This window comes from Sinocyclocheilus rhinocerous, unplaced genomic scaffold (assembly GCF_001515625.1).
Source record: "Sinocyclocheilus rhinocerous isolate Xijiao unplaced genomic scaffold, SAMN03320098_v1.1 scaffold147, whole genome shotgun sequence".
In the NCBI taxonomy this organism is placed as follows: Eukaryota; Metazoa; Chordata; class Actinopteri; order Cypriniformes; family Cyprinidae; genus Sinocyclocheilus; species Sinocyclocheilus rhinocerous.
Genome location: NW_015651498.1, coordinates 897,525 through 908,810, shown reverse-complemented (window position 1 = coordinate 908,810; position 11,286 = coordinate 897,525). Strand labels below are relative to the sequence as shown.

General features: G+C 37.1%; 2 protein-coding genes across 3 annotated transcripts in view; both read left to right on the top strand.

Moving 5' to 3' along the window:
* The window catches only part of LOC107712948 (sarcolemmal membrane-associated protein-like), a 53,257-nt gene extending 46,231 nt beyond the window's left edge, over positions 1 to 7,026 (top strand). Inside the window, exons 17-21 of the mRNA XM_016518348.1 lie at positions 270 to 575; positions 2,319 to 2,436; positions 2,916 to 3,087; positions 3,599 to 3,733; positions 6,714 to 7,026. Of these exons, the coding sequence (XP_016373834.1) occupies positions 270 to 575; positions 2,319 to 2,436; positions 2,916 to 3,087; positions 3,599 to 3,733; positions 6,714 to 6,806 (824 nt within the window). The 3' untranslated portion in view covers positions 6,807 to 7,026. The remainder of the gene's footprint in view (positions 1 to 269; positions 576 to 2,318; positions 2,437 to 2,915; positions 3,088 to 3,598; positions 3,734 to 6,713) is intronic.
* A 3,624-nt stretch (positions 7,027 to 10,650) lies between these two features.
* flnba (filamin B a) overlaps positions 10,651 to 11,286 on the top strand; it is a 94,479-nt gene continuing 93,843 nt past the window's right edge. For both annotated transcript variants that reach the window (XM_016518403.1, XM_016518402.1), the window contains exon 1: positions 10,651 to 10,955. In XM_016518403.1, the coding sequence (XP_016373889.1) occupies positions 10,664 to 10,955 (292 nt within the window). In that variant the 5' untranslated portion in view covers positions 10,651 to 10,663. The remainder of the gene's footprint in view (positions 10,956 to 11,286) is intronic.

Below are 11,286 nucleotides of genomic sequence, written 5' to 3'. Positions count from 1 at the left end.
GGTATATTTGTAGCAATATCCAACAATACATTGTATGGGTCAAAATTATCGATTTTTCTTTTATGCCAAAAATCATTAGGATATTAAGTAAAGATCATGTTCCATGAAGATATTTTGTAAATTTCCTACCGTAAATATATCAAACCTTAATTTTTGATTAGTAATATGCATGGCTAAGAACTTCATTTGGACAACTTTAAAGGTGATTTTTAGGCGTATTACCACCCATTAATCATGGCGAAATCACTGTAACTCTTCTTTGTCTTCAGCTCAACTGGCGAAGCTCCAGTCTGACATGGAGGCTTTGCGTGAGCAGAGAGAGAACACTATCACCACCACCCGCGAGGAGCTCTACAGCGCCCAGGAGGAGATCCTGTTGCTCCGGCATGCCATGGAGGCCGCCACTGCTGAGCGGGAACGCGAGATCGCCGCCCTGCAGGGAGACCTGAGCGCCGTCGCCGCCGAACTGGACAAATGGAGACAGACGGCAGCCAAGTACGAAGTGGAGATCAGCAACCTGCAGGCCAGCTTCCAGCTCCAGAGCCAGCACCAGGAAAGAGCTAGCCAACTCCAAGGTACTCCACTGGTTATTGGCTGTTAGGAGCCCTAGCTGAGCAGAATCACTGTTAAACCCAGACCCGGTTCAGCGGTCGGGCCAGCTTAGCATGTCGTCATCGGCGCTCCTGCGGCGAACCTGCTGCGTCCCTCATGTGCTGTTTGGCTTGTAATGTTCCCTGGATGTCATAAATCAAGCTGACTTCAGAGGAACAATGGCTGAGATCATCACTGATCTCTCTCTTTTCTAGCGCCTTTGATTCCTAGTTGGAAACATTTGTTTCCTCTCATTTGCATTGTTTGAGTTCAGTTTTTCTGAGTGACTGGCCATGAGAAGAAAATTGAGTAAGTTAAATAAGTAAAAAATATGCAGTACTTTTTAAAAGATTGGGGTCAGTGAGATTTGTATTCAGCAAAGATGCCCTAAATTGATCAAAAGTGATAATAATGACATTTATAATGTTACAAAAGATTTCTGTTTCACATAAATGCTGTTCTGTTGTACTTTCTAATCATCTAAGAATCCTGAAAAAAAAAAAGTTTCCACAAAAGTTTCCAAAAAAAAAAATTAAGCAATGTTGATAATGAACAGCAAATCAGCATATTAGAATGATTTCTGAAGGATCATGTGACACTGAAGACTGGAGTAATGGTGCTGAAAATTCAGCTTTGATCACAGAAATAAATTAAATTTTAACATGTATTCAAGTAGAAAACAGTTATTTTAAATGTTAATATTTTTTCACAATTGTACTGTATTTTTAATCAAATAAATGCAGCCTTGGTGAGCAGAATAGATTTCTTAAAAACATTTTTAAAAAATCCCACAGACCTCAAACTTTTAAAATGGTAGTGTAAGTTCAAAAATTGAATATATGTTTCTCCACAACAGAGTGTAATGCATGTGTGTGTTGTGGCTGTACTATCAAAACAGCGTGATTTTAAATGTTTATTTGCTGTGTTTCTCTAAGTCTTTGCATTTCACAAGACTGATTTCTTCACGTATTGAGAAGGCACACATGCGGTATTAATTTCACTAGGGTCTTTCTCTCCAGGCCCGCTTTAATGTGTCATCCAGAGTCACGGAAACAGTTTTATTATCGTCCATTCTGCTGGGTTTATTTATTATTTATTGGATCCTCGTTTGGTTTTCACAGAAAAATGTGCATAAAAGTGTTTTGACAGTGCTTCTGAGATCTTTTAAAGCCATTTTAGGCTACACAGAATCTCAACCAGTAAAATTAAACACGACAGGATAAAATTAATACTAGCGATGTACCAAAATAAAAATTCCAATCTGAAACCAAAATGTCTGCCCACAGACACACTGGAGCGAAAGACAGGATGTGTTAAATTAACCTGTGTTTTGAATAACTATAAGTGATTTTGTTTTCATATTGTGTCATCACTTAAGTCAGATGATGGTTTTAACTGGTTTTATTATAGATTGCAGAAAATGAATTAACAAAATAATTTTTGCCTTGAGGGATTATAAAGTAAATCACGGTTCTCAACCAATCAGATTTGAGAACCAGAACGAACTGTTGTATAAATTTATATATTAAATAAGATTACACACACACACACACACACACACACATATAAATATTATGTATATTTAAAAATGTAATTTTCATTTTTTTTTTTACATTAATGAACTGAACAATGGTTACAGTTAAATACATTGTGTAATGAGGTGTTTGGGCAGTGAGTGGAGGTAATCAGTTTTATAATTAGTTTTTCTCTCTCTGTCTCTGTGTCAGGTGAATTGGAGAAGCTTCAGGCCGAGTGCTCTAGTCTGCAGAATGAATGTGACAGTCTGCGGGCTGAGAAGACAACACTGATGCAGAAACTCCACAGACTAGAGGAAGAACTCGACAGGTGGGTCGCATTCACACAAACAGACTTTGTGTCGTTTAGATCAATTCACACTACAAACATGAGTCACTATTTTTAAACGGGTTTCAAGTACATTATGTCAGATTCCACACCTGCTCTCTTAAATGAAGAATGTTTGAATCACCATATTGCACAACAACTACATCTCTTTGTATTTACAAAAGACTTTTTCATTGATACTTTTTTAAACAACTGGTTACCGTTGTAATATTTAAGCACCTTTGTTCTGTACTTAATCTCCACCCTAGGCTGTGTGTGTATGTCTCTGTGCTGACGTTATCGTTTTATAAGTCACCGTTATGAGCTCATCAGCCCTAAAGCTTCACTTCATTATTAGGAATGTTCTACAACATTCTTTTCCATGACATGCATTTATTCCATTCATTAGTTCATTTTCTGAAAACTCCACAGAATGTAAACAGCACAATCTTTGACTTTATTTTCCTTTCTTTGTTTTGCAGCTCCAGAGAGCGGAGTGCAACGTTGAGCAGCAGCCTAAACGCTCTGGAGAAATCCCAGGGTGACCTGGAGAATAAACTGGGCTCAATACGAGACCAGCACCAACAGGACGCTAGCAAACTGAAGATCCAACTGGCTCAAGCCGAAAGCCACACCAGAGACCTGCAGAAGGAGGTATGAGCAACCGAAGACCACCCAGACCTTTTATTGAAACCAAGTTGCCAAAATGCACAACCATAAACACATTCATTTCTTTTATTCAGCAAGGTTACATTAAATTGATCAAAAGTGACAGTAAAGACATTTATAATGCTACAAAACATTTATTATTCATCTCCACAAAAATATAAAGCAGCACAACTGATTTCAACATGTTTCTTGAGCAGCAAATAAGCATATTAGAATGATTTCTGAAGGATCATGTGACACTGAAGACTGGAGTAATGATGCTGAAAATTCAGCTTTGCATCACAGGAATAAATTACATTTTTAAATAGATTCACATAGAAAACAGTTATTTTATACAGTTATAATATTTCACAATTTTACTGTATTTTTAATCAAATAAATGCAGCCTTGGTGAGCAGAACACTTTCAAAAACATAAAAAAAAAACGTACACACCCCAAACATTTTTTTTGTTTGTTTTGGTGCAATGATTGCATAATCTCTCTCTTTCTCTCCAGTACGACGACACCCAGAATCTGCTCTCAGATCTCCGGCAGCAGTATGAGCAGACGGAGCAGGAGAAACACTCCATCAACGACGAGCTGGAACAGTGCAAGGTCAACCTCAAGTTCCTGCAGGAGAAGGGCAGCAATGTGAGTCTCACAGCCAGCACATATCATTTACAAAGCAACAAAAAAAAAACTCAGCCAGCATTAAGATCTTACTCCAATTAATTAGCTGTCGTCTACATTACGCCATTTAACGCGGTGGTCAGCATCCAGTGATAGATCTTACTTCACTGTTTTGCACGGCTCTGGAAAGCGCAGCAGAACACACATCTCACACGATTTTGTGAGTTGTTAGCAAATATTATTTGCAATTCAGCATTTGTAGGCATCATAGGTCCATTCAGATGTTCTATAATACCTTAAAAAGCTGTAGCTAAAATACACCGTAGTTTTCATTAGATATTGTTATTTTTTTATCAGCTCATATTGAGTATATATTTTAGGGCTGTCAAAAAAAAAAATCGAATTTCGAATATTCGTTGAATTTAAAATAAAAATCCACATTGAAATGTACTCTGTGTGATTGGCTTTCTGCCCTTTGTATTAAACTATGCATACATACGTACATACATGATGCTGTTTTGTTCATAGTTAAGCAACTTAATTATAATTGGTTTATCCTCAGAAGAGAAGCCAAAAGCTTTTCTTCACCCTAACTGAAATTATGCATTTTAAATTCGAATATAATTCGAATTATGATAATATTTAAGTACAAAATTCGAATTTAGTTTTTCAGCCATTTTGACAGCCCTAATATATTTATTAACCCCTCAAAGACTTGAGATTTTTCATTTTCAGGTTCACCCAAGAGAAGAATATTTTCCACTGTTTTTGACACATTTTCCTTGTTTTTGGCCATTTGTGCACTTCAGTTTTTCGAATGTGCTACACAAAACTGTAGTTATCACCTTAATATCCCACAATTCCTTTCCCTGCCGATTTGCAGTCACAATCACTTCATGTGTCGTTGATTTTAATTTAACACTGATAAATTGTAGATAAATTGTTCTTTAGTTGAATGCCAATAAACAGTTTATTGTTTGCTGTGATTTATTAATGCCTTGAACACTGTCCTCGTTCCTGACTTCCTGCTTCTAGATGTTTAAATGTGTTTGTGGTTCTGGGGCGTTTGATATTTTTGTTTGTGTTGATTTATCGATGGTCCCTCCCACCGCACCCCTTTTTATGGCCATTTTTGTTTGTATACGTTTGTATGTTTGTTGTAGTTGTTTGACTCCCCCAGCCTGATTTCCGTTGAATAGTTTGAAGATTGATTTTTTGTTTTATTTGTAATATCCCTTCCCTCCTCTAGCCATCCATATTGCAGCCTGTCCAAGCCATTTTCATCGGTCTATTCCTGGCTTTGCTGTATTGGTGCTTCGGCCAGTTGTGGTAGAAAGGTACACACGCTCCTGTTGAGTCTGTTTGTGTGTCTCCTGTATATCCACCTCTGTAAATATCATCACGTGTATATACGACCTGTGCATGGCAAACTCTCATCCATCATCTCTGCACTTGCTTCGCCCCAAAATCCCTTTTCGTTGCTTGGCAACACGTGGGAACTCTTAACCGATTCCTCATCCACCCAGAATCACCAACTACTAACCAAACACATTAACTGTCTTGTCTTGCTTGGATCAATATATTGGTCATATAAATCTCTGCATTTGGGGATTTTGAATGCTATTTTCTTTTTTTTGTTCTGTTGTGGGGTGTTTTTGTCATCATATCATCTTTCTTTTGCTGTTCTTCTTTACTTTTATAAATTAAAGGCATATTTCATCCAAAAATTAACATCCTGTCATCATGTACTCCCCCTGATGTTGTTTCAAACCTGTATGACTTGGTATCATTCAGAGAACACAAACGAAGAAGTTTTGACAAATGTTCATGCTGCTCATTTCCATGCAATGAAGGAATAAAGTGATCAGTGGCTGTCATACTGTGAAAATAACGACAGCATAATGACAGTCCATATGGACTCATGCATTATATATATATATATATATATATCTGTATATGTGTGTCATACAACAGAATTTTGTGACAGTCAGACATTGTCCCCTTTTTTATGTAGCTTATTCATGCTTTTGCACATTAAGACATGTTTTGCCATCAGTGGCACTAATTGCCATTGGTTCTTACTTATTCATATAGACTGCTTGTTCCCTTTTTTCGGGATGAGATTTTTTTTTTAATGCGGATTTCTGTATTTTCCAACCTGAAGTGTGACCAATGTAAATTGCATAAATCAGAGGAACAAAATAGCTGTTTCCAAGTTTTATGCCAAAAAAAAAAAAAAGCGTGTTTGTTTCAAAGCAAAAAATGCAGACAGCCAAGATAATTTTTATTTTAATATTAATAATATAAATATTGTATTTTTATTATAAGTTATTATAATAAATTATTATTATTATTATTATTTTGTAAAGTATTTAATTATCATTAAATACTTTTTTATTTTACAGTGCAATATTGCTCTTTCAATAGTAATGCATTTATTGATTTAATTTTTTATATTTTAAAAGAAAAATATTTTATAATAATAATTATTGTCATATATTAAAGATAAATTATTATTAAATTTTTAGAGATTGACAGCCCTTGGTCGCTGTACACTTTTATACAGGAAAAAAGCAGCATGAAAATTCTGCTATAATACTCCTTTTGTGTTCCACAGAAAAAAAGCAAAAAGTCATACAGGTTTGAAGCAACATGAGAGAGTAAATAATGTCCAACTTGTCATTTTTGAGTGAACTGTTCCTTTAAATGCAGTTTTTCTTTCTTTGAGTTTGAAGAAAGATGGTTGTGTTTGCTTTTATAACTCCTGTGGGGTAACTGGCTCTCCCAGTTTTACTTAAATATTTGCTTTACCTGTCTTCTCTCTCTTTCTCTCCGTTTTTTTGTGGTATTTCTCTTGCAACTCTTTGTCTCTTACTATCACCCAGGTCTCTCTCTGTCTTTAGCTCCAGTCTCCAGTGCTTCTGTCCTGGTTGCTCTGGTGCATCTTAAATAACCTTTATTAATTCCACTGCTGTTGTTTTTGTCATCCTCCTCGTTTCAGAGCGGTTGGATGCCCTGGATGCCGGTGGTTGCTGCTGTGGTTGCCGTGACAGCAGTGGTGCTTTATCCCAACTTGTCCAAGAGCTCCTCCTGAGAACCAATCAGAACACTCGTCTCTACCACCCAGCACGGCCCCCTGTCCAATCCCAGTGTCAGCTTTAGTCCGGCCACACGGTCTAAACCTGAACGTAATACCTCTTGTTTTGACAATACAGCCCCAATGTCTGTGTAAAATGCAAATGTATATAGTATAGAAAGAAAGAGGGAATAAAGTTGTAACGCATATTATAGAATAAATAATCTATCAGCATTTTTGTCACGAATGGAGTAGTGACCTAAAAAAACAAAACAAACGTAGCTTTTTACCAACACACTGTCTTGCTGTTTGGACTAAGATGGAGTTTCTGTCGTTTCAGTACTAAAACTCCTACAGTACCTCCTGAAAAAGGCTCTGGGATTTTGCTGCCTTACCTGTAACATAAGTTACTTCTTACAGAATGAAATTGGATGCAAAGGCTTTAAAATGAATGGGGTAAATGGGTGAAAGTGTCACAAATCCGCTCTCGTAAAGCACAGAAATGGGTGGATGTTTTTTTTTTTTTTTTAAGCTTATGTTTCTGTTTTTGTAGATATGCATTATGAAGCGTCTTTGGCATTTACAAGGCATATATTTGCTCTCGGGACAAGATTATAAGCGTTCCTTTCTCCTTGTTTCCAATAAGGTGTGGAATGTCTCGAATACCTTTGCTGGATTGTTCTTTTGTCTGGAAGTCGGGAGAGATCTGTAACTTGAGACTGCATGTTTCCTGCAGAACCACATTCTCAATGAAGCCTGATAGAGTGCCAGCTGGCTGCACCCACTGCCAAAGCTCATCGACTCCTGTCTGACACATTCAGGGGCCCGTGGGGGCCTCGCTTTGACATGACTGTGACATGTGGGCGTATAACCCGTCCTGACTCAGGACAGCAGCGATGATGGGAAGCTCCCCGCCCGTCTGATAAGACTCGACACACCCGTGCTGAGATTCATGCAACATTACTGTCGTATCAGCACTGAAGCGCATTAAAAAAACACGCTCTCTGTTCTTTAATAGCCTACTATTTCTGTGGCTCATACTTTTTTTGGGATTTGAACTGCTAAGCTATACAAACAGAACATGCTCGAGCAGCGTCTATAAATAAGTATAATTTAGTCTTGGTCATACTGAAACTACAGATATATATATATATAATATATAGGCCTATAGGCTATATATAAACGCCAACTTCCTCAGGCGAACCAGACACACAAGTAGCCTATATATAGTTTATTAGTTTCAAGATACACTCTGTAACTTTTTACAAGTTAAAGATAGGGTATGCATATGCCTCTGATATAAAATCATGTAATGAAATAATCAGCTATCAAACACGATATAAATGGAAAGAAATAAAACATCAGTTTACTAAATGCTGCAAAAAGAAAATTAAATGCATGCCTTTTATGACAAATTTGTATTTTCTCATTCATCAGACGGTTAGCTAACTGTGCCAGGAACATATTAAAGGCTATTTTAGTGGCACAAGATGAAAATCCTTTTAAAAATTCTTAACGATTAATTGGAAAATACATTGAAAGCATTGCTCAAAAGTTCTGTGAATCTCAGAAATAAAGCAGTACAGCAAAAAGTACAGATTCATTGTTAAATATGTGCCCTTCAGACAGAAAATGTGTCTCTGATTCCATTACACTGAATAAGTGCTGATCTCTAACAGCGACATCTTGATGATTCAGAAGCACCTGGAAATGTGATGCCAGCACTATCAAAAGATCTCATGCAATCTGCTTTACCTACAGTACGTCATCCTACAGATGAGTCGGGCCGTGTCTGAGGGCCCTGGTTTGGAGCAGCCTGTGGGTTTGAGTCCAGACAGACAGACAGAGGCTGTAATCTGTGCCTCAGACGCATTACTCAGCTCAGAAAGGTGAGATATTGTTACTAAAATCCTATCACTTCAGTCATTGCAGCCTTCCTCAACCGACTGATGCATCATCACCGTCACTGAGGTTAAAAACTAACAAAGAGCCGATGCAAATCATTACAGGACAAACATCGCATGCAGCGAACGCAACTCATATTTACTTCATAACATCTCTTTTGGTCTTTATTTAAAGGAATAGTTCACCCAAAACACTTAGGTCTTACCATATAGATGAGTTTGTTTCTTCATCAGATTTGGACGAACAGCATTGCATCACCCACCTGAAAATTTACTGACACTTAGGTCTTACCATATAGATGAGTTTGTTTCTTCATCAGATTTGGACGAACAGCATTGCATCACCCACCAATGGATCCTCTGCAGTGAATGGGTGCCGTCAGAATGAGAATCCAAACATGAATCCATAATTCATATGCTTCCTCCAGTGAAAAAGTCCATCTCCTGTTGTCCTCTCAAATCAAGAGAAATCAAGTTTTTTGTTTGTAAACAGTATTTGATCTGATCTGTGCAGATTTCTCACCTGATTCAGGAGAACATTCTTATATATATATATATATATATATATATATGTCATAAATTATAAATATATTTTATATATTATTAAAAATATAATATAATTATATAAATTAAATATTTTCTTATATATGTCCAGTTAGTAATTTTAGTGCTACAACTTAAACTTATTTAAACTTATTTCAGTTATTTGCCAAGGTAACATTTCCAATTTTCATTTAGTTCACTTTCTTATCCATATAATATTTATATTTTATTTTATCTCAGCTATATTTAAATCAACAAAAATAGTTTTACGTTAGGTGGGTTGACATAATAATTGTGGTCTCAGATGCTTTTGTCTATTTATTTCCTTGTTATTTTTTGTTATTTGTCTAGATAACAATTAGAAATGCGTTTATGCTTCAACCTTCTTTGTTATTATTTATTTGTAAAAAGATACATTGCAAAAAAAACAGTGTTAGGACAAATCAAACAGAGTAAGATAATAGTAATAGTATGCTTATGCTTCAATATCATTTAAGCAAAACATAAAAGAGTGTATGCAGATTATTTATTTTTTGTATTATTTTTATTATTATGTTTTACAGAACACAAGCAGCATTGCAGAGAAGTGTACAGGAGGTAGTATGAATGTACTTATATTTACTATTTGACTTATTTATTTAACTTGTTTTTTTTTATTTTTTACTATTATTATCCTCTTGCCATATACTTTCTTTTGAAAGAGCTACTAGGAGAGAGAAGGGTAGCATGCTGTAGAAATGCAGGTTGGGTTTGATGCTGCGCAGGTGGCGTCACCCGCGCGCCGTATATAACAGCGCAGGCGCGTCGCGAGACAGAAACAGTTCGGAATACAGGAGCGCACGAACGCATAGACACACGAAACACATCCTGAGTTATTAACCAGACAACATACACGAGTATTGAGTATTAAATCATCATGCCGGCCACAGAGAAGGACCTGGCGGACGACGCGCCGTGGAAGAAGATCCAGCAGAACACGTTCATATATATATATATACATACATATACATATACATATATACACACACACAAAGAAAACCCTTCATATACTGCGTATCTCTAGGTGTCACTATATTTCATCCAACAAAAAAGTACCAAACACTAAAAACTATAGTATTACCATGATTTTTGAGGGGTATTTCTATGTTACGTATCTATAGAGTATCTTGGAGTACCATGGTACACCACAGTACTTGATCAATAAACAGACAGGGGAAAAAATATAGAAATACTGTAACATTACCATGTTTTTTGGGACATGGACCACAGTCATACTATTTTTTGACATATATCCTAGTAAAATCCATGCATTCCTCATAAAACCATCTAGAGCCATATAAATACCATGGTACATGATTTTTAGAATGCTTTCGCAACAGCGAACCTCCATCTGATACCAACTTTGTAAGACACGAGTATTAAATCATCATGCCGGCCACAGAGAAGGACCTGGCGGACGACGCGCCGTGGAAGAAGATCCAGCAGAACACGTTCACTCGCTGGTGTAACGAGCACCTGAAGAGCGTCAACAAACGCCTCGCGGACCTGCAGCTGGACCTGAGCGACGGACTGCGACTCATCTCTCTGCTCGAGGTGCTCAGCCAGAAGAAGATGTACAGAAAATATCACGCCAGACCCACTTTCAGACAGATGAAGCTGGAGAACGTGTCCGTGGCGCTCGAGTTTCTGGACAGAGAGAATATAAAGCTCGTGTCCATCGGTGAGTTCAATGCCTTCTACTCACTAGTCCAGACGAAAGTGTCTGTGATGAACGGTTCACCCTTGTAAGATGACTGTGGTGTCCTGAAGCTAATTCGTATTAGTGTACCATGATATTTAGGGTGAACTCCGGTAAATCGGGACACTTTTGCCATTGAAGTGACTGGGAAAGTGGCCCAATTACCTCGAATTAACCCTGTGTGGTACAGCGAGGTACTTACATTTGCCAGATGAAATACCATGATATTTTACCATTTTAGTTTCTGTAATTGTTTGCTTTTTCTGGTTAAAATAAACACCCATTGCACACTGATGGTATCATATATATATAT